Raw genomic sequence first — 23,748 nt, forward strand, 5'->3', positions numbered from 1 at the left:
GTATATTGTATGTTATATCATGTGAACTTGATATACTGTATATTTTTTCATTGGTCCTGCTTTTTTCATTCTATGACAGCTCCCTGAATTCCTGATAATTATCATTTTGTACATTGAAATAGTATTCTATTACTTTCATAATCCCAAAAAACATCAATCAGGGAATATTTACTATGTGCTTACCATCTGCCAGTCAGTGTGATAAGTCTGGGAGATCTGCTACAGTTTGTTTAGTCATTCCCTAACTGATGGAAACCCACTTTATTCCTCCTCCTTTTTGCTAGCACAGAAAATGCTGTTGTGTATAAATATTTCTACATAAATGGGATCCTTTTCTGTCATTGGAGTATACGACCAGGTAAGATGACAAGGTCAAAGGAAAAGAACAATTTAGTACCATTTTTTGCACAATTCCAAATTGTTTTCTGAAATGAATGAACCAACAAACAATGCCATAAGCAGTGAATTTATGGGCATGTTTTCCTTCCCACAGTCCATCCAGCATTGACCATTTCCACCTATATAGTGTCCTTTTTTAAAGAGAATTGAGCTCCAACTGTGTAAAGATACTGCACTGCACTTTCTGGGCAAATTAAGAGGTTCCTCTTTTTTATTTTAAATTTTTGTTATTCTGAACTTAAAATAGTAAATACTAATATTTCCACATACAAAAAAATCATAAAGGAAACTGGGAAATTTCATTTTATGTTGGAGGGGATATGTAATAAATTCAATACTTAGTTCTTATGGCCTCCTACTCTGCATCTCCCTCTGAACTTGATTCTGTGCTCTTCTGGGCTTTTCAGGCATAATTTTTCTATGTACAATTTTCTCCTGATAAGCTGACTTGAGTCATGTAGTCACAGCATTTATTAAGTACTTATTACATGCCAGGCAGGCACTGTGTCCTAAGGCTGAAGATATGAAGACAAAAACACTCCCATGTAAATCCAAATGTTGTACACTAACAATGTCAGTCTCTCTTCCTATGGGCCATCAGGAAGAAGACAACCTGCAATTCAATTCATGAAATATCTATAAATGTAAGACTTTTTAACTGAATACTGAAATGGAGATTTTTGATATAACAAATGTAAATAAAAGAGTAAGTTATTTTCAATGAATTTTAAAAAGATGTGAAAAGGAGGATCTCAACTTGTCCCTAAGACTGATCAAGGAATCCTTCCTTAGTTCTGACAATATGTCTTCGCCTTTAACTTGAATCCATTTCTTGTAAAATGGACACCTGATCAGCATCCTCCCTGTAGAAACTCTTTATTTACTTAACATGGTAATTAAACAATCCTTTTGCCATCCCTTCTTCAAAATGACTTGCTTTCCATTCCTTTCATGTTTCCGACAGTTCTTTGAGCCTATCCTAGTCTTTTCATTTTCTTGATGATATCAAAATTAAACACAATACACTTAAATGATGACAGGAAGAATTATTTTTGTGCCCTTGAATGTGATATGCCTTTTAATATAATAGTATTCACATTGATTTTTGTTTCCTACAGCAACAAGGCTCCAGAGACAATAGAGGCAATTCATCCTGTCGATAAAATTTTCTGAATGGAGAGGATATAGTGGTAAATGTCGCTGATGTTGGCCCCCAGGAAATGCCTAACTTTTCTTGCTCTGAATCTTGCCAATGCAGCTGACAGTACCCAATACCACTTCCTAAGAAGGAGAGAGAAGGAAAAGGTAGTCAGATATACTCTTCAGGCTGAGATATCCCCTGACCTGAAGCTAAAAGGCAGCCCAACACCCTAGGGAAAAGACTATAGAGGTCATCGCTAGACTTGGGTTTAAATCCCAATTCTATCATTACTAAGATCACAGCTTTGTTGAAAGGGTATTCTCATGGGATATTTTCTCATCTGCTATGTGAAGGTATTAGACTACTGGAAGTAGGAAAAATTTCTAAGGTATTTTTAAAAATCTGAAACTTTATGACTTTATGATATTCCAATTATAAGACTGATGGATCCAGGCATACCGTCCATAAAGAGGGATCTATTGATAGAAGAGTCACTTTTAGACCTCCCTACTAATCATTCTCAACTGGGCATATTCTAGCCAAATATGCAATCCTTAAATTTCATTTAATCCAAAGATTTGCCATTCACCTATGGAATCTAGAAGACATTAAACACCAACCTAGAGACTGTAGGGTCTAAAAAAACCTTCCCATTATAGTTATATGCTGATGACATGATTGGTGTCCTAAAAACAAAATGTTATATAAAATAATAGATGGGAGAAAGGCAGTATAATCAGAACAACGCTATAAATAAGAGCATGTGTTCTGGGTGGCCAAAATTCATAAAAGAGAAGTAAAGCAGGAAATATCTGTATTATTAGGTTTTGATAACTGACTAGTTGGTTTTTTTTAACCAGAGAATTAATTTGATGAGTGAGGGATCAGTACTCATGATCTGTTTCTAATACAGAGTGGGAAGGTAGCTTCAACTCTATGTCCCTCACTGTGTGAAATCTTGTTCAGCTTCCAATGCAGGTCTACAGAAGATAGCGATAAACAAGGACAAATATATTTTATGTAGTCCTTGAGTAAGTGCAATGCAGGAATTCAAGGAGAAAAAGTCACTGTCGTTACCACACAAAATTTCCATCTTAAGAGGGAAGACAATAAAATACAGTGTAGTAAAATTCCCCTAATTTAAACTTAGTCAGGGAGAAGTCCTCTTAAGGAGCCTCCGCAATCAAAAATGATTTCTTTTACCAAAGAATCAATAAAACTTCACACCTCTCAAATCTATGTTGTCTTTTACTCCAAACTGGTGCACAGTTTTGTATGCACGGTATCATATGGTATCATCCTATCTTAATGATCTCCATATCCTTCTATTGTTTAGTACTAAATGCAGGAGCTTATAAGCAATTGCTGGAGGAATTAGCCAATGCCCTTAATCATTAAATAAGATGCCTTAACTGTTTTGCAGAACATATAGTTATGAAAATTAATATAACAATGTGCAATGTAGAGATTCTAGACCAATTTTAATGCCAGCCCCAACATCACCTGCTAATTCATTGAACAAGCCATTTCTTCACACAGAATAGGGGGATACATATACACATTTCAAATGAGTCTGGGGCAGATTCTCACAACTTTGAAGTGAGAACGTTGTGGTGAATTCATGAATTCATTCAATTAAACATTGACTTGCATCGCACACAAAAACTAAGATACAAGGAGAGAGTTACCAGGTTTCCAGGCACAGTTTTCTGAATGATTTAACGAATTTCACATATTTCCTATTCTGGTTGATTTTCCTTAGCTCCAATTTCTGGCATTTTTTCTCTCCAATCAGAGAGACTTTAAAATTTAGCCCAGGGTATTTACCTGAAGAAAAAGAGGAAAGGAATTTCCTTAGTATCAGAAGCAGAGTTTCTGCCTTCCTTCTAATCCTTCCCTCTAACCAATATTCTTTTTAATCAAATTTTTCTTTGTGTTCAGACATATAAAAAGATATTGAGAGCAATCTTGCATATACACAACAATGACACACAATACCTTAAATCTGAAGTTGTTTTGTGGTCACCACTTCTGACCCCTCAAAAGTCAGTGTATTTTGAGGCCATTGGAGGCTTTGGATCAGGAAAATAAAATTAGAGTTGTGCCTTAGAAACATTTCATTTATCAGTTGTGTGGTAGAGTAGATTCATCGGGGCAAGAGGAAGAAGAGACTAGAGAAAGGAAACTTACTGGGATGCTACTGCAATAGTCCAGGTAAGGTCAAAGGCAGAATAAAAGGTCCCTTTTGCACCAAAATATTTGTAGCAATACTTTTTTTATTGTGACAAATTGGAAGCAGAGTTAATGCCCATCAACTGAGACAATGGTTAAATAAATCAGGGTACATGAATATCATTGACTATTTAGAGGCATAAAAAGATAAACATGAGGAGTTCAGAGAAGCATGGTGTAAGAAATCAGTGTCTTACCCACAACTCTGTGAAGCCACTGGTGAGCCAGGAAGGACTTTTATTTAACATTCTTGCAAGAGCAGGAGCCTAACAAGCAGGCACGTTATTGCGACAAATACACACTTTTTTATTCCCTATTCGCAATTTGTATTTCCCTCCTCTGTTTCCCTACTGGCTGGTTACCAAAGGGCTTACAGACTCTCTAGAACTGGAAGCTCCCCACATGATTCTCTGCCCCCATTTACCTCTTCCATTACACTATCATCTTCCCCTCATTTTCTTTATAGTTTCCAGCTGCCTCATAAGCACCTGCCATCTTATTTAGCAACTTGGCTTTTATGCAGAGGCAACCTCCTTTTTTCTACAATAGGAAGACGTGAACTGATGGCAGAGTAAAGCAAGCAGATCCAAGAAAATAATATACACATTGACTACAACAACATCAATGGAAAGAACAAATCTTTCAGAAGAGAACAAGAGATGGAGACATGAAATGATGTATGTCTAGGTACAATAGATAAACAAAATAAAATCATGGGCATGTCTAGAAACCCAGGTGTCCTGTCTTCTGACTTTAGAAGAGTTCAAAGTTTTCTTCATTCACCTTTGTCTGTCATCCAGACATATTTTGTCTACTTCTTCTTCATCCCTAGGTAACCATTGATGGGAATGGTATGGAATTGGGAGGAAATGAGAGTGTTGTTTTTAATGGTCCCTGGAAGAGGTTTTTGAATACTTTCAGAGAAACTGGATTCAGAAGAAGAGGATCCCATATTAATTGAACAAAACTGAAGGTAGTCTGTTAGAAACAATTAACATAGTGACCCTCCTCTTCTCCCTCTAGGCTTCCTTCTCCTTCCAGATAAGTACTCACCACCACTGGATGTCCTATGTTTAGTGCCTGTACAGACATTTTGAGTAGATAGGGACATGGACTGAACATTGTAGAGGACTGCAGGCTTATACCACATGATGAGACTGTAAAAATCTGTGCTCAAGTTGTATCGTTGAATGATCTGGTTAGAATAAATGATCGACTCTTTTCCTTTCTTAATCCTCCTCATGGAATTTCCCAGTATCACTTTGATGTCTCTGCAAAAGGGATGAAAGGGTTGAGTGTAATGGAAGAATGAATTTGTTAGTTGTTCAATTATTTCAGTCATGTCTGACTCTTCATGACCCCATTTGGGATTTTCTAGGCAAAGATACTGGAATGGTTTGCAATTTCCTTCTCCAGCTCATTTTACAGATGAGGAAACTGAGGCAAACAAAGTGAAATGACTTGCCCACAGTCACACAGCTACAGTGTCTGAGGCTGGATTTGAACTCAAGGGCTTTTTGACTCAAGGTCCAGTACTCTATTCACTGTGTCACCTAGCCATCTGAATACGTAAAGTTACATATATTACATGAACATTGCCAATGAGGGAACTTGTTTTGCTGGTCAGCATGTTTGTTATAAGGACTGTATGTAAATATATCCACATACACACACATATAAATATATATATATGTAGATATTTACATCTATTATATATAATATATGTGATGTTTTTAAAAATCCTTTGTGTGAGAACTATCTTCCTGCAAAAACTTCACTTGGAAAATATCATTTGGGAGACTCCTCTTTGAATTTTTTATAACCCTTGTTGCCTCTGACATTCTCTCCATGTCTTCTCAATCTCCCACCATGACTTAAGAAGCATAGTTAAACATGTAGTATCCTGGATTTCTATTCATTATTGTCATGGCTGCATTATACTGTGAGCACTTGGAAAGTGAGAGATTCGTTTTGCCTCTCTTTGTATCCCCCCCGTGCTTGACATAGGGCGTGGCAAATAGCAGATGCATAATAAGTGCTAGTTGGTTAATTGACATACCAAAACTCCCTAGTCAAATGACCCAAGGACTTGGAATATGTATGGGTGCACACACACACACACACACACACACACACACACACGTGTGTGTGTCTAGTCTCATTCTGTGCTCTCAATCTTTCACTTCTCAATCAGAAGATGGATAGCATGTGTTTCATCATCAGTCCTCTTAACATTATGTATGGTTATTACAAGATCATTGTTCTTAAAGTTTTCAAAGTTGTTTGTAACTAGTGTTGCCCTTATTGTGTAAATTCTTCTCTTTGTTCTTAATTGTTCATTTTTTATAGAATTTTTTCTGATGAGAAGAAACTACAAGCCCTTTCATATCTTTGGGTCAAGCAACTATCTTACTTAAAGGAAGATTAATGAGATGAGGTCAAATGGGATAACTATATAGTGCAGACAAATCCAGGAAAGACAGACTAAGAGGATGCTACATCAGAGTTTAGAAGTGGAAGTTGAAGGTTAGAGCCCCTAACACTCACCGTAAATAATAGTGAGCAGCTACTGGCTGGCATTGTTGCTGCGTGAAAACACCTTCACGGGACTTGAAATGGTTCTCCATCTGTATTATGTGGGGGTCAAGCCCTTCATCTTGCTCAGCTCCATGACCAGAGGAAAATGAATCTGCTTGGGATAGGGAGGGGAGGGGAAGAACAAGGAGAAGGACAAATTATTGGATCAGAAAGAGAGTACAGCCTCCATCTATTCACTTGGTTTTCCTCATATATTCTTGCCATCCCACCCCAACCCTCATCCTAGACTTTTGATTGTTCTATCTCTTTCTTGCCTTCATTACATTATCCAACAGAAGGAGCAAGAAAAAGGGGATAGGAATGGTAAAATGAAGTGGTCCTGCACCCCCAGACTCTTCCCAGATACTTTCAGAAGGAAAGTGGTCTAGGTGAGAGGGTAGAAAAGAACACAGATTCTAAGACTGAAGAAGGGGCCAAGATTCAGATTTTTGTTTTCTTGTTATTAGAATAGGAAATGGGTCACCAGAGGGAAATAAAATCATGCTTTGTAGTAAAATGAGTTCAAAGGACTGTTTTCAAATTTTGAGGATAGCAGTAAGTATTGAGTAGGAAATGGAAACTTGCTCAATCACATGGAAATGGGGTGCTCCCTACCCTGGGCATGAGAGGATGATAGATGTGAGAAGTACTTAAAGCTTTTTTAAGACAGAGCTTGGGCAAAGATAATAAAGGGTGTCCATAAGTGATTCTAGAGCATCTTTACATTTTCCACCCCTACTTCTACTTCTTCCTCTCCCAATCTGGAACCATCCAAATTTCTTTCATGCGAATAGTTAGAAATCCAAGACACTTACCCACAAAGAGAATGAAGAGAATGATGTATTTCATGGTTGTGGTCAGGATTCTCCCCTAGGGTGGGAGAAGATAGGAGAGCCCCGTCTCCCCCTTCTTCTCTACCCCTCCTCAATGGTACTACAGATAAATTGGTGGTCTTAGGAAAGAGTTTTCTGTAGATCAGGTTATAACCCAGAGGCAGGTTATCTACATCTTTCCCCAGAGAAACCTGGCCTGTCTTGCCTCCTCATCACAGATCCTCTCTAATGTTAAGGGTCGTTTGTACTACACACACTGGCCCTTCTCTATCCTATTGTCACTGGGATCTCCGTTAAACACATGATCACTGTTGTCCTTAGCAACAAGTCAAACATTCCACAAGTACCTAATAGAATGGCTACAATACATGCAAGAATTAAGACAGATCAAAGTCAAGCAAGTTATCTGTTTGGGGTATTTAAAAGTGTTTTCACAGATATTTTGCAAAACGGGAATGAGGGATGGGGGGAAATTCAGATTCCTACTCCAGGTCTTCTAATAAGTAACTGGATGACTGTGGATAAGATGCTCTCTGAAACTGTTTTCACATCCTTAAAATGCCAAAATCTTAACTAGATGATTTCAAAAATCTTTTTTGTGAGATGTACCTCCCTGCTGAAACTTCATTTGGAAACGATCACTTGGAAATTTCTGTTGTTTTATAGCCCTTGGTGCTTCTGACACTCTCCATGTGTTCTCAAGGATCTCCAGCCATGCTTTGAGTAGCAGAGTTAAAAATGAAGTATCCTGGATTTCTACACATCATTGTCATGGTCACATTAAACTGTGAGCACTTTGAAAATGAGACTGTTGTTTTGCCTTTCTTTGTATCTCCAGTGTTTAACACAGGGCCTGATATACAATAGGTGCTTTAAAAATATTAGTTGACTGACATGTAAGTAAGACTTCACAGTCCCATGACTTAAGAACTTGGAAGAGATTGTACATATCCTAGACCTGACCCCTAAACTCCTTCTTTGCTCAAAGAACATAACACCCACATTAGATCTGGGGTTCCTGGGATGAAGGGAGTAAAAACATTTTTATGAAATTTAGTCCCTTTGGGAAAGTAGATCCCTTTAAAGAGGAGGAAGGTTACTTGGTAAACCTTGAAGGCAATTTTTTTTTCTTTGTGGCAATCAAGGTTATGTGACTTGCTCAGGGTCATGCAGGTAGCAAACATCTGAGTCAGAATTTGAACGCAGATCCTGCCCCTTCTATCCAGGTCCACTCAGGTCCTGACTTCAGGACCAATGATCTATCCACTGAACCAACAAGCTGCCCCCCAGGTGATCCTTTTTAAAAGTCAGGACAACTTCCTAAGGGAGCCAACAAGGACTTAACCAGACCTCGCCAAGTTCCCTGCTTTGTCAAGTTCCCTAGGGTTCTCAGTTACTGCTGGAACAAAGCCCTGCCTCCTTGGGAAACAGAGCCTCCTTAAGGAAGGACAGTGCTACCCTGAAAGTGCTGATGATACCCCCTTCCGAGACACAGCTTCACAAGGGAGCCTCAGTTGATGATGCAGTCAGGAAGCACACTTGGCCTGAGTACTGCCTCCCCAAGACTGCTACAGCTTTTTTCCACCTTCACTCCTATGTGGACTCATATTGAACTTTTCAGTCCACTAAAATTCAGATATCTTTTTTCACATGCACTGTGGCCTGGCCACACCTCCTCTATTAGACATCATAACTCATCTTCAGGTCTCAATTCAATAAACATTTATAAAAAACTTAGTATGGGGCAGCTAGGTGGCATAGTTGACTAGAGTGTCAGGTCAGCAGTCAGGAAGATCTAACCTCAAACACTAGCTGTCTGACCCTGGGCAAGTCACTTAACCCTGTTTGCCTCAGTTTCCTCATCTGTGAAATGAGCTGGAGAAGGAAATGGCAAACCACTTCAGTATCTCTGCCAAGAAAATTCCAAAAAGAGGCCGCAAAGATGTGATTGAAAGATGACTAAACAACAACAATGTGCCAGACCTGTGGTTAGCCTCCTTTGGAAACAGTGCCCTTGGACACTTAAATACAAAACTGTTCCCTGCCTACATCCAATCTATTTTCTACTATACAGTCTCCAGTATGTCTTTGTTGCATGCATGGCCTCTAGTCTTAGTTTTTCATCCTTCATCCTTCCTCTGCCTTAGCTGAGGCTTCTTCAAATCCAGTCTCTTCCCTGACTGGATTTGTGTGTGTTGCTGCTTTTCCCAGTTCTGGCTTCCTTCTCATTAGATGTGTGGCCTAGGACAGAGTCACCTGACCTCTCTGGGTCTCACTTACTCATAGATGAAGTCAGAGGGAATTGGATCAAATGGTCTCTAAGGCTCTGCCAGCTCTAAATCTATGAGTTTGCAATTCAACCTTTGGTTGATATACATACATTGTCTGCCAGAACACTTCTCCATTGATTCCCAGATCCTGCCCCTTCTAGCCAGTTCCACTCAGCTGCCACACATACCCTGGTGTGACCCAGAGCAGGGTTTATAAATGAGAAATACCATATTAGGAGTTTGGGAGGGATCCATCTCTTTCCACATGAACCTCACTCTTTGATAAGTCCAGGGGTTCCCAGATATTTGTGGTATTAAAGAAATGGAGTTTAAAAAGTCACAGGGACACAGAAGTGCAGCCAGAGTTCTCTGTTGGGACCCTGTCCTGTAACCAGAGACACGGTCAAAGTTGGGGCTCTATATCCCATAGTGTACATCATAGGGACAGGGAGGTGAGTTTCCAGGGAGATCAAAGAGATAAAAGGAAACTCAGTCTATAGAGATGATCTTCTTGATCCAAGGGACATAGCTGTGAACCTTGGTGAAGATGCCAACATCCCCTCCCAAGATACACCCATCAGTCCAGGACAAGATCCCCTGTAAGAATCCACCACATACGGCTGGAGAAGTTGAGACTTCCTGTGAGAGAGAAAAGAAAGAAGATCAAAGATATCCCTGAAACTAAGGTCACCTCAACTAATGAACAAAGTCAGGGTCTGGTACAGAGAAACCCAGGGGATTTGGACTTAGGGTCATTTGTGGGCCCTGAATCTCTAATTACAATGGTTGTTTTTAGGCAAACCTTTTGTCCCATCCCACTGACGGAACCTGTCTCTCCATTGTTCCCTAACCTACCCCCAACGGAAATTTAGAAAGGAGCCTGACTCAAAGACCCTCTATTCTGCCCCCTTTCTACCTACTTAAGGGCCCCCAATTTCTAATCAAAAGAAGGAGAGGAACAAGTATTATTCCCTGGGCACCATTCACCTTCATCTCTTATCTCGACCACTGAGAAAGACTTTTGTCTGAACAAAGAGGGAGGTCATGACAAACAACAACCAAGAACAAAGAATAAATGGAACCTGGGAGAATTACCAGACATTTGTATGGCATTTCTGTTGCAACTCCCACACAAAGTATGTCTTTTGTGAGTTTTCCTGGATAGCTGTAGATGCACTGACTGTTAGGGATCAGATCAGTTCTCAAGGTACGTAGAACATCAGCATCTTATTCTGAGAGGGGGGGGAGAGAGAGATTGAGATTTTCCTTTGTATTTGACTTTTCCCGGTATTCTCCTTCTCCTTCCATGCTTTCTTTTCTGTTATCTTCCTGACACCTATTTAAGAACAAGTAGAAGACACAAAATAATGTAAGAACTGTCCCACTGAGTTAATCTCTCTAATTTGGTATTTGGTCTGACCAAGGCAGCCAAAGAGTAGATTGTGGGAGGTCTTAACTATGATCTATGTTTCTTCTTGATCAAAGTCTACCTCCCAACATGATTCATATCTGTCCTACATACCACTTTGAAATAAACTTTTCCCCATATCCCATTACAAGAAGTTGTATCATGAAGTGACCTTATGATTAGAGAAGAGTTTTGTAAAAATATGCTAGAAAATGACAGGATCTCAGAACTGGAAGGGACCATGAAGGCCAACTCACAGCTGAACAAGAATTCCCTCTCACAAAATACCTAACAAATGGCCATCCAACTTTTCCTTGGAGAACTCATGACCTGCCTAGGTACCTCATTGTAATTATGAGGAAGTTATTCCTTAAATCAGGTTTAAATTTGCCTACTGATAAGAGAAAAAGTCATTATTCTTCAGCTTCATAATTCTTAAGCCTATAAGATCATTTATCTAAAGCCAGAAAGGATCTCTCAAAGGACCTCCCTTATTTCATCTTTATTTTTACCTCAGCTGAGGAAACAGGTTCAGAGAAGTTAAGTGCTTTGTCTATTATCACATGGGTAGATGCAAGTCTTTTGATTCTCAAACCAGTGCCCTTTCCACTATACCCCACTTCCTCTTCCATTGCTTGCTTGAAGAGAGAAATCTACCAATCCACTAATCTTACCTTTTCCAGGTTAAATGTCTCCATTCCTTAAATAGATCCTCATAGATTACAATCTTTACTTTTTTTAAAAAAGAAAAAGAGGCAATCAGGGTTAAGTGACTTCCCCAAGATCACACAGTTATTAAGTATCTGAGGATGGATCTGAACTCAGGTCCTCCTGACTCCAGGACCAGTGCTCTGACCACTGAACCCCCTCACGGCCCCTCATAGGGTACAGTCTTGAAACCCTTCACTGTTTGTTTTCCTCTGAATGCCCTTCAGTCTGTCAATAACCTTCCTAAACTGTGGTTGCCAGAATTGACTCTAATAATCAAAGCAGAGTGCCACCAAAGTATTACCTCCCAAGAGATTATGGTTTCTCTTAATTCAATGCCTGAATCAAAGTAGCCTTTTTATTTGCATATCACCTTGTTGAATCATATGGAGGTCATGGTTTATTTAAACTCACTTAGTTTTTTCAGATGAATAGCTTTATTAGCCACATCTTCCCTAGCTTGTACTCACTGAAGTTGGTTTTTTTGAACCTAACTGTAAGATTTTATATTTATTTCTATTCAATTTCATCTTATTAGATTTAACTCAACAATCCAGCTTGTCGAGATCTTTTGATCCTGACTCTGTCATCAGTGTTACTTTATCCCTCTCAAATTTGTGAAAGACAATCATCTGGGAGTTGTGAAGGAGATGGGAAAGAATGGGAAGTCATTGGTTAGTGCTGCCCTCCAAGTGTCAATGGTAAAAATGTTAAACACAATACGGTTTGCCACAGATCCCTAAAGACAAAGAGTGGTGATGAAAGAGGCATTAGAATAGTTTAGGAATCACTTTTGTACTTGTTTAATTAAACAACTAGTATAAATGATGATGTTCAATCATTTTTCAGTCTTGTCCAACTCGAGTTTTCTTGGCAAGGTACTAGAGGGGTTTGCCATTTCCTTCTCCAGCTCATTTTACTGATGAGGAAATTGAGGCAAACACAGTTAAGTGACTTGCCCAGAGTAAATGTCTGAGGACAGCTCTGAACTCAGGAATATGTCTTCCTGACTTCAGACTGGTCACTCTATCCACTGAGCGATCCCCATAAGTGATGATGAATATCTATAATCCCTGAAGGAAGGCTGAGGCTGGTGGATCACTTGACTTCAGAAGTTCTGACCTAAAGTGGTATTAGTGTCTAAGGGAGAACTGAGACTATCTGAACTAAGTCAGGAAGCAATATAGTCACTACCTAGAAGTGGGGCGGAGTGAAGAGATAGGACAAGCGAACTGGTCAGGTCACAAATGGACTAGATTAAAGCTCCCATGCCAGTAAGCATTGGGATCAGGTATATAAGTGTTTTATTTTCAGCCTGGGCAAGACAGGGAGATCCAGCTCCCCCTTTACTCTCCCCACTCCCCTGAAGTATTAGCACTGCTACTTGTAATAAAATAATAAAAACAAAAATAATTATTATAATTCCTTATGTTAATATAGTGCTTATAAGTTTGCAAAGTAGCCTCACATTCATTAGTTAAACAACCCTATAATGTGAAGCAGAAATTATTTTCTCTATTTTATAGACAGGGAAATCAGGGCTCAAAAATATTAAGTGACATTGTCTCCTATAATAAAAGAAGGTAGTGGTAACCCCTGGGGATAATATATATAAAACACTTGGCATACCTTAAAGCTCTGTATAAATGAGAAATATTATTAGCCATTATTATGGGACCCAGAAATTCAGACCTATACCAGTGAGTTTCCATTTTTTCCTTATCTCTCTCAGAACTTCCAGTAGAATATCAGCCCTCTGAGGGCAGGGGCTCTCTTTCACGTTGTCTTGGTATCTCCAGGACCTAGCACAGTGCCTGGCACAGAGTAGATGTACAATAATATATGATTGTTGGATTGGACTGATTAGATTGGTATCTAACATAAATAGTACTATCATCTGATAGTCACTCACTGAAATAATTATCACTCCATGACCAGATTGAAATTATGCACTGTGCATCCACACTGATATCTTCAAGAGGCAATTCTACATTTTGGAAGTTTTTTGCTAATTGAATGGATGTGGCCAGCTTGATCAGCATGATGTCATGTTCAGAAGAAATGGACGTGAAGTTTAGGTGACTAATGACCTTTTCATAAGGTAGCTCTTGCTCAGTTGGCTGTTGGTCGTTGACGGTATAATTCTGCCAGATGATTTTGAGGTACCTAGAAGAAAAGAAAAGGCTAAAGAGGAGCGCATGACTGATAGTGTACTTCATTGACAGACACATCTGTATAATACATGTACATGTGCGTGCACACAGATGAATTCCATCCTTTAACCTTCCATTTATCTCAATTCACCTATTGTCTCTGCCCTCAGTATCACCTGAAATGAAGGTTGAATCCCTCTACCCCTCCTTTCTAGAATGAGTCAAATCAAGGCAAGTCAAAGCAATCAGACGCAGAGAAGCCTAGCTCTCATGAAGTCTGGATTCCTATGAGAGATCAAGGCATGTATGATGGAAAAGTCTATCTGAATGGGAGCATGAAGGGAATGTTTATCCACTTGGCTTTATAGAATGTTAGAGACAGATGAAGCTTTACAGATTCTTTTTAATGAACCTAAAGCTCAGAGTTAATTGCTAGTTTCCTCTCAAATTTAGCTCAAACACTACCTTCCACTTGAAACTCCTGTAGACCCCTATCAGTTTCTGGTGTCTTTCCTACCGAAAATTACCTTACATCTATTTTGTATATATTTATTTATGCACATTTGTCTCCCCCAATAGAACAGTATATATGCACGTTTAGTTCCCTCCAATAGAATATTAAGTTCCCTGAGGGCAGAGACAGTTTTATTTTTGTCTTTATACTCTCAATATTTGTTGATTGATTAATTGATCACTAACGCTTTAGAACCAGGTTTAAAAGAACCAGGTTTAAATCCCAGCATTAACCTGTCTGACCTTGGGAAAGTCAATTAATCTCTATGGGGCTCCATTTCCTCATCTTTAAAATGAGCTAGTTAGACTAGATATCGTTCTCTACAAAGAAAACCCCAAATAGGGTCAAGAAGAGTGACTGAAACTATTGAACAACAACAAACTGTAGCTGAACCCATGTTGGGTAGGCATTGAGAGGTGGGGAAGAAGGTGTAGAAATCTGAACCTTGCCAAACCTGCTATTGCTGTGACTGGTCAGGTCACAGAGCAAGTATAATGTAATGGGAATTGTGTGTTAATCAACTCCATGTCCCAAATGTACTTACCTTCTAGAAAGAGTCTAAAGGACTTTTTGAAGGTTGTAAGTTTCTAGGTTTGCTCATGTGTATCTTTTCTATCCTGCGTTTTCATGGTGAATATTAAAGACTGTCTTTAACCTAAAGACACAGTATATTTATTGAGTGATTATCTAAGATCTGGGGAAACCTAGATACAGACATCTATTTAAGCTTGATTTTGGAGATTTTCCCCAAGGAAAACTCCAGGATGGAGGCACAAGCTAGAGAGATAATGATTATTTTGGATCAAGTTCCCAGAATTGAATGAATTCAGTCTGTTCTGAGTCCAGAGTCTCTGGAAAACTCTGAATCACAAATTGACACAAACTTCATTCTCTTTCCTCATGACCTAATGTTGCCCCTCATGTTTTTAGGTTTTGATTCTATTTCTCTCTCTTTCTCTCTGTATATATATACATATACCTATATCTATATCTAGATATATGTATATATATGCATATATATATACATATATATATATATATATATATATATATATATAAAGTTGAAACTTTCTCAGAGATTCTCCCCCAAATTCTTACTTCTCCACCTCAAAACCACTTGGTACTTTCAATCAGACTTTTCTCCATCCTCTTCTGATCTGCTTGTATTCTTAATTACATAAATCCTCTAATCTAAATAGTTCCTTTCTCCAATCCTTGCATCTCTCTTTGCATAAAGAACCTGTATCCTTCCCTATTCTTTCCCATTGCCTACAAACATAGTTAAGTCATGCTTATCCTTTAAAAAAAATTCCCTAAAGCTTACTACTTCTAGTCTCATCTCTCTTCTTGTTTAAGTTGTTGAATTTCTTAAACAGGCAATCTGTTCTCATTATTGCTTCACCTCCCATTGAATCTTCATTCATCCCATTGCAATCAGGTTTTATCTTTATCTCTCCACTGAAACTGTTCTTTCAAAGATGATCGATGAATTTTGAAATACTAGATCCAATATGCTTTTCTTAGCCTTTGCCCCCTTACAGTATTTGATACTATTGATCACTTCCTCTTCATCCTGATAATTTCTACTCAATTTCTTCCTCGTCTTCTTCCTATCTGCCATTTCTCTGATTCCTCTTTCTCACCTCCAGGTCTCTGTTACTGAACTCCTTTCTCTACACACTTTTTCTCTTGGTGATCCTATCTACTTCCTTATCATGTTTATGCAGATGACTGCCAAAGATATATCTCCAACCTTAACTTCTCTTCTAAGTCCCAGACTTGCATTTCTCTAGTTCCTATTAGAAATCTTTTCCTGGCTATTCCACCAACATCTTAAGCTAAATAGATCCAAACCTGAACTTAAAATATTTTCTCCTATATTTTTTCTCTCTTCCTGACTTCCTTATCTTAGCCAGTGGCACAATCATTCTGACAGTCATCCATATTTGTAGCCTTAGAGTCATATATATTTGACTCCCTAATTCTGTCTCATTCAATTAATTGGCAAGTCTTATTTATCCTATTATTTTGACAGTCTCTCTGGGCATCACCCATGGCCACCTCCTTATTTGGCAACTATGATCACCACATTCACCACCATATACCTCAGACCCTCATCATCTCTTACCTAAACTATTGAATACTATTCTACCAGGTATTCCTGCTTGATGGATTTTTTTAAGATGATGAGAAGTATGAGACAAAGCCAAGATGGCAGAATAAAGTCAGGGACTCACATGAGCTCTCCCTCAAACCCCTCAGAACACCTTTAAAATGACTCTAAACAAATAGGGTAGCACAACCCACAAAAATATGGAGTGAAACAAATTTCCAACCCAAGACAACTTGAAAGGTTGAGAGAGGAGCACAGTCCAGCACATGTCCCAGAAAACCCAGAGCAGGCCTTGGGGTGATTGAATCACTGGCAGCAGTGGAGGCTTCCAGACTTCTCAACCCACAAACAGCAAAGACAACTTAGAAGGTCAGCAGGAAAAGTCTGTCTCACCTAGATGAGAATACAGCATAGTCTAGCACAGGCTACACCAGCGCAACTCCAGCCCCAGCAAACCAGGAACAGGCTTTGGGAGTGACTGAATCAGCACTGGCAGTATCTACTTCCAGAGCTCTCAGCCCAGATGGTAACAGGTCAAACAGTTGGTCAGAAAGAGATTACAGGGGTCTTTTTGTTAGCACTGAGGCAGGACTCTGTTGCTTTGCCCATACTCAGATCCACCTCACAGTCTTTGGGAGCGATACTGGGAGACAGTTACAGGACAAGGAGCACTAGCATAGCAGAGCTTGTGGCCACAATGGAGGGGGAACCCTCCTCACAGTTCCAGGGCAGAAAAGAGTGTTTGTGGTCAGTGACAAACCAGAGCACAGGCCAGGAGAGTAGTAAACACTTCTCAGATCATACCACGTTGGAAAACACTGAAAACTTATAGATTCCTAGAAGTGTCTCTGAAAACAGTTGAAGATCCTAAAACTTGGAACAGTGTATCCTCTATACTGGAGGCAAAGCCCTACTTTGCAAAGAGTTAAAATTCAAATAATAGGCTAAGAATATGAACAAACAACATAAAAAACTCTTTCAATATAGAAAGTTACTATGATAACAAGGACAAGGAAAATCAAAATACACACTCAGAAGAAGACAACAAAGTCAAAGCTCCTGTATCCAAAGCCTCCAAAAAATATGAACTGGTCTCAGGCCATGGAAGAGATCAAAAAGCGTTTTGAAAAATTGAGAAGAGAAATGAAAGTGATGCAAGAAAATCATGACAAACAAGTTAACAACTTAGTAAAGGAGACACAAAAAAATACTAAAAAAAACACCTTTAAAAACAGATTAGGCCAAATGGTAAAAGAAGTTTAAAAAGCCAATGAAGAGAAGAATGTGTTAAAAAGCAGAACTGGCCAAATTGAAAAGGAGGTCCAAAAGTTCACTAAAGAAAATAATTCCTTAAAAATTAGAATGAAGCAAATGGAAGCTGATGACTTTATGAGAAATCAAGAAATAATAAAACCAAAAGAATGAAAAAAACAGAACACAATGTGAAATAGCTCACTGGAAAAAAAACCGACCTAGAAAATAGATCCAGGAGAGACAATTTAAGAACTATTGGACTACATGAATGTTATGATCAAAGGAAGAGCCTAGACCTCATCTTTCAAGAAATTATCAGGGAAAATTGCCCTGATATTCTAGAACAAGAGGGTAAAATAGAAATGGAAAGAATCTGCAGATCATCTCCTGAAAGAGGTCTCAAAAGGAAAATAGCCAAGAATATTATAGCAAATTCCAGAGTTCCCAGGACAAGGAGAAATATTGTCAGTAGCCAGAAAAAAATACATTTCAAGTATCATGGAGGCACAATTAGGATAACACAAGATTTAGCAGCTTCTACATTAAAGCATCAGAGGGCTTGTAATATAATATTCCAGAGGACAGAGGAGCTAGGATTGCAACCAAGAATCACTTATCTAGCAAAACTGAGTAAAATCTTTCAGGGAGAAAAATGTACATTCAATGAAATATAAGATTTTCAAGTATTCTTGATAAAAAGACCAGAGCTGAATAAAAAAATTGACTTTCAGATACAAGACTCAAGAGAAGCATAAAAAGGTAAACAGTAAAGGGAAACCATAAGGAATTTAGTAAGGTTACACTGGTGACATTCCTATATGGGAAGATGATATTTGTAACTCAGAAGACCTTTCTCATCATTATATTAACAAGATCTATTTTTCATTTTTGAAGGGGATGTGGGAAAAATTAGACATTAATACACTGTTGGTGGAGTTGTGAACTGATTCAATAATGTAGTTAGAAGGAATATATATTGACAGAGGGGGCAGGTATAAGTTGACTATGAAGGGATGATATCTAAGAAATAAAATTAGGGGATGAGTGAGAGGAATGTCCTGGGAGAAAGAAAAGGGAGAGACAGAAGGGGATAAATTATTTCACGTAAAATAGGTAAGAAAACACTTTTACATTGGAGGGGAATAGTGGGGAGATGAGGGGAGTAAGTGAACTGTACTCTCATTGGAATTGGCTCGAAAAGGGAATAACATACACACTCAAATGTGTATAGGAATCTATCTTACCCTACAGAAAACTAGGAGGGGAAGGGATAAGAGAAGGGCAGGTGACAGAAATGAGGGTAGATTGGGGGAGGGGATAGTCAGAACCAAAACACTTTTGAGAGGGGACAAGGTGAAAGGACACAGAGAGTACTGAATAAAGAGGGAGAAGGAATGGAGGGAAGTACAGCTAGCAATAAGAACTACAATAAAAAATTTAAGTGGATTTCACTGACAAAGGCCTTATTTCTCAAATATATAGAGAACTAAAATTTACAAAAATATATAGAGAACTGAAAAATATATTTTTATATATTTTCTATATTATTATATGTATTATATGATATAAATATATAAATAAAACATAAATATAAATTTATTTCTGAATATAAATAAATATAATATAGTATACAATCCAGGATAACTGAAGGACTTATGATGAAAATGTTATCCATCCCCAGAGAAAGAATTGTTGGTATCTGAATAAAGATTGAAGTATGCTTTTTCACTTTATTTTTCTTGAGTTTTTTTTGTCTATGTTTTCTTTCAAAATATGACTTATCGAAACGTTTTGCATGGCTACTCATGTATAGGTTGTATTGAATTGCTTGTCTTCTCAATTGCGGGGAGGGGAAAGGGAAGGAGGAAGAAATAGAATTTGGAACTCAAGATTTTAAAAATGAATGTAAAGATTGTTTTTACATGAAACTGTTGCAAAACAAATTACTAAATAAATGTTTAAAAATAAAGAAGCACCTACTCAAAACTATCTGCAAGCATTGTCTGTAATGGGGATAAGATAGAATCCTTCCTAATAAGATCAGGAGTGAAGCAAGGATGTCTATTACCACTACTATTATTCAATATTGTACTAGAAATGCTAGCAATAAGAAAAGAAAAAGAAATTGGAGGAATCAGAATGGGCAATGAGGAAATAAGACTAACTCTTCTTGATGATATTATGATATGCTTGGAAAATCCTAGAGATTCAACTAAAAAATTAATTGAAACAGTAATTTTAGTAGAGTAATAGGATATAAAATAAACCCACACAAATCACCAGCATTTCTATATGTAACTAGCAAAGTCCTACAAGAAGAGATAAAAAGATATTTCATTTAAAATCACCAGACTGTATAAAATACCAGGGAGTATACCTGACAAACCAAACCCAGGAACTATATGTACATAATTATAAAATACTTCTTATACAAATAAAGTCAGATTTAAGTAACTGGAGAAATATTCAATATTCATGGTTGTGCTGAACCAATATAATAAAATGATAAATCCAACTAATCTACTTATTCAGTTCCACTCCAATTAAACTACCAGAAATTATTTTATTGAACTAGAAAAAATAATAAAATTCATTTGGAAAAAACAAAAGGTCAAAGAATATCAAAGGAATTAATGAAAAATGTAAAGGAAGAAGGTCTAGGAATATTAGATCTTATACTATTATGGCAATAATTAGCTGGTACTGGCTAAGAAATAGAAGGGTGCCTCAGTGGAATAAAGTATACAATACACTGTAGTAAATGACTATAGTAACTTTATGTTTAATAAATGCAAGGATATAAGCTTTTGGGATAAGAACACACTATCTGGTAAAAAATTATTAGGAAAACTGGTACGCAGTCTGGCAGAAACTAGGTATAGACCAATATCTCCCCCCATCTACCAAAATAAGACTAAAATAGATACATGATGTAGACATAAAAAGGGTGATAAATTAGAGGACATGGAACATATTACCTATCATATATATATATATATATACATATATACATATATATATACATGTATATGAGAAGAATTTGTGAACAAATAAGAGTTAGAGAACATTGAGGGGTGTAAAGGGGATTATTTTGATTACATTGAAATAAAAAAGTTTTGCACATATGAAACCAATGTAACCAAGATTAGAAGAATAACAGAAAATTGGGAGGAAAAATTTATAGCCAGTTCCTCAGATAACGTCCTCATATCTCACATATATAGGGAACTGAGTCAAATTTATAAGAATATGAATCATTTCCGAATTGACAAATGGTCAAAGGATACAAACAGGCAATTTTTGGAAGAAGAAATCAAAACTATATATAGTCATTGTAAAGTGCTCCAGATAACTATTGATTAGAGAAATTCAAATTGAAAAAGTTCTGAGGTACCATCTCACACCTATCAGATTGGCTAAAATGATAGAAGAAATGACAAATGCTGAAGGGGATGTGGAAAAACATGGAACTGTAATACACTGTTGGTGGTATTGTGAACTGATCTAACCATTTTTGAGATCAATTTGCCCAAAGAGTTATAAAACTGTGTAAACCCTTTGACCCAGCAATATCACTATTATATTTGTTTCCCAAAGTGATCAGGGAAAAAGGAAAAGAACATATATCTTCTAAAGTATTATATATTATATGATATATATATATGATATATATTATCAATATTATATATATCATAGCAGCTTTCTTTGTGGTGGTAAAGAATTAAGTTGAAGGGGTGTCCATCAACTGGGGAATAGCTGAACAAATTGTCATATGTGATTGTAATGGAACACTACTATGCTGATAATGATGAGCAAGTTGGTTTTAGAAAAACCAATGAAAAGATTTGAATGAAATAATGAAGAGTGAAATGAACAGAACTAGGAGAACATTGTATACAGTTACAACAATATTATTGGAAGAATAACTGGGAATGGTTAAGCTATTCTTAGCAATATGATCATTCAAATTAACTATGAAGGACTTATAAAGAAAAATACTATCCACTTTCAGAGAAAGAACTGATATATGTAAGTATGTATTGTATGGTTCCACATACATCTCTATATCAATTGTTGTCCTTTTCTAATGGGAGGTGGGAAGGGAGGGAGGGAAACAACTAGGGATTCAAAATGTAACAAAAATACATAATTTAAAAACAAAGTAATAATAATTTTTAAAAAAGAAATTCCTTCCTCCTGGCTTTTTCAACTCCAATCTATCTCACACACTGGGCTGTGGGGGAGAAAGTGAAGCTGGTGACCTTGCGCAGCCCTCCCTCACTCAAACCAAAGTCAACTGCAAGTCAACTATGTCATTATCTTGATGTCATGGTCCTCTTGGAGGACAAAGGACAAACCCAACCAATAATAACCTTTCCTCCTGTATCACAAATATTGACATGTGGACATTTTCCCTCTTTTTTAGGTCATAAGTTCTTTGATGGCAGGTACTGACTCACATATCTCTAATCCTAGTCCAGTGTTTTGCTTAACAAACATTTACTAAAGGTTTCAGAAATTAACCTTCCTCCTCCCTACCAGATTTGTGTATCCAGACTCCTAAGTTTTCTCAGTTCTGCTAAATTTAGGGAAATTCCAGACAGATTTTTCTCCAGAATTCCTACTTAAGAAAGACCTTGAGATATTCTCACTCATGGTAAGTAGCAATGAGCAGCTGTCACCACCCACTGTGGGTGAATAAGAGTCCCAATGCAAGGTTGGAAGCTGGATCTCAGGTAGACCAGATAAGGTAGAGCCATCTCATCCGTGTCATCACAGGACACTGGTAAGGAGACTAGAGAGCCAAAAACCAGACAGTTTTCAGGAAATGGAATACAATTGATTAAATCCATGATGGTAATGGAGATCCAAGAATAACGTGTACGATCACATCCAGAAACAATTCAGTTTTCTTCTTTCTTTAGTCTCCTCATTTCCATTACTGTCAGAGGTAACATGAGCAAATTCTGTCTTTTCTGTCATTGTTGGAGTGTTCAGAGGTCTATTGCATAGACTTAGAGCTAGGAGCAACCTGAGAGGTCATTTAATGTAATGCCTTCATTTTACAAATGAGGAATCCAAGGCCCAGAAATGTCTTTCCCCTTGCTCCTTTATTCCTCAATAGACTCATCATCACACTCTCGGGCTAGTCATCTTTAGTTTAATAAAAACAACTTTTCTTCAGACATGAGGGTATAGAGGCATGTGGACAAGCAACAAAGTGCATGTGGAATAGATACCTCTTGTTTTATATATTTCAGGAGATGAGACAGTAGAGTGAAGTGGAGCAACCAGGGGTCTAGAAGTGAAAAGATATTGGGTTCTAGTCTGTGCGATGGGATCTGCACAAATAGCATCTCACTGTGCCATCCTGGGCAAGTCTTTTTCCCTCTCAGCTTTCTCATGTATAATAAAAAAAAAAGAGGTTGGAATAATGGAACCTTAGTGTCCATGACAGCTCCAAATCATATATGAATGACTTCTGGAGATGCCTTCCAACCCAAGGAATGTGCTGTGAATTTAGGCAAAATCATAACACTCTATCAACAAAATAGTTTAATTTCTTCATTTCTGGATTCCTCTACCCCATGTATTCCTGATCTATATTTCCTCCCATGACTCAAGAATCCTCCTCTTTGTTGCTTTATGATTTTACTCTTGGGGCCAGGTTCCACTCAGGCTAAGGTGCACCAGTTAAATGGAAGAAAGCAACAGCTCTTTCCCGGTCCTCAGACCATCTTCCTCACCAAGACTGAGCTAGATGTTCTTGGCTAAGTGATCCTGCTTATTGGAGCAGCAGGGCCTTCTTGATCCAGGGCTTTTGCCACATTTATTCATCTTTTTCCGTAATTGCTCTCCTACTTCCCATCCATCTGCCTCCTCAGGTCATACCATCTCTCTTGAATTAGCATCGTATAACCCTTGCTTTTCAATTACTAATCATTCTTTATCATACAGTAGTCTTTAATATATATGTGTATATGTACACATATATCTATAAATATCTATTGTTATTTAATATAGCTTATACTCCAAATAAGTCTCAAAATCAATACACCTTGCTTATCTCTCTTCTCTCAAGTCAACCATTATGTTCCTCTTTCTATTTTTTCTTCTTTTTACTATATACACTGAGAACATTTTCA

General features: G+C 37.7%; 2 protein-coding genes across 3 annotated transcripts; both read right to left on the reverse strand.

Annotated features, from left to right (window-relative positions):
- Positions 1-1,445: 1,445 nt before the first annotated feature.
- Positions 1,446-7,471, reverse strand: LOC140533152 (probable inactive serine protease 37). 2 transcript variants are annotated; one of them, XM_072652524.1, is made up of 5 exons: positions 7,165-7,471; positions 6,320-6,464; positions 4,826-5,043; positions 3,229-3,367; positions 1,446-1,680 (listed from the first exon to the last, which is right to left on the reverse strand). In XM_072652524.1, the coding sequence occupies exons 1-5, from the start codon at positions 7,196-7,198 to the stop codon at positions 1,548-1,550; spliced, it is 669 nt and encodes a 222-aa protein (XP_072508625.1). In that variant the 5' UTR covers positions 7,199-7,471; the 3' UTR covers positions 1,446-1,547. The 2 variants fall into 2 exon arrangements, with proteins under 2 accessions (XP_072508625.1, XP_072508626.1); XM_072652525.1 differs by having other exon boundaries at positions 6,320-6,461; positions 7,165-7,469.
- Positions 7,472-9,682: 2,211 nt separating this feature from the next.
- LOC140533153 (serine protease 58-like) lies at positions 9,683-22,691 on the reverse strand. Its single transcript, XM_072652527.1, is given in 4 exon segments — positions 9,683-10,091; positions 10,548-10,684; positions 13,481-13,734; positions 22,259-22,691. Coding segments are annotated over 4 exon segments (738 nt in total). The 5' UTR covers positions 22,456-22,691; the 3' UTR covers positions 9,683-9,941.
- Positions 22,692-23,748: the final 1,057 nt, after the last annotated feature.

The sequence above is a fragment of the Notamacropus eugenii genome, chromosome 3 (assembly GCF_028372415.1).
Source record: "Notamacropus eugenii isolate mMacEug1 chromosome 3, mMacEug1.pri_v2, whole genome shotgun sequence".
Lineage (NCBI taxonomy): Eukaryota > Metazoa > Chordata > Mammalia > Diprotodontia > Macropodidae > Notamacropus > Notamacropus eugenii.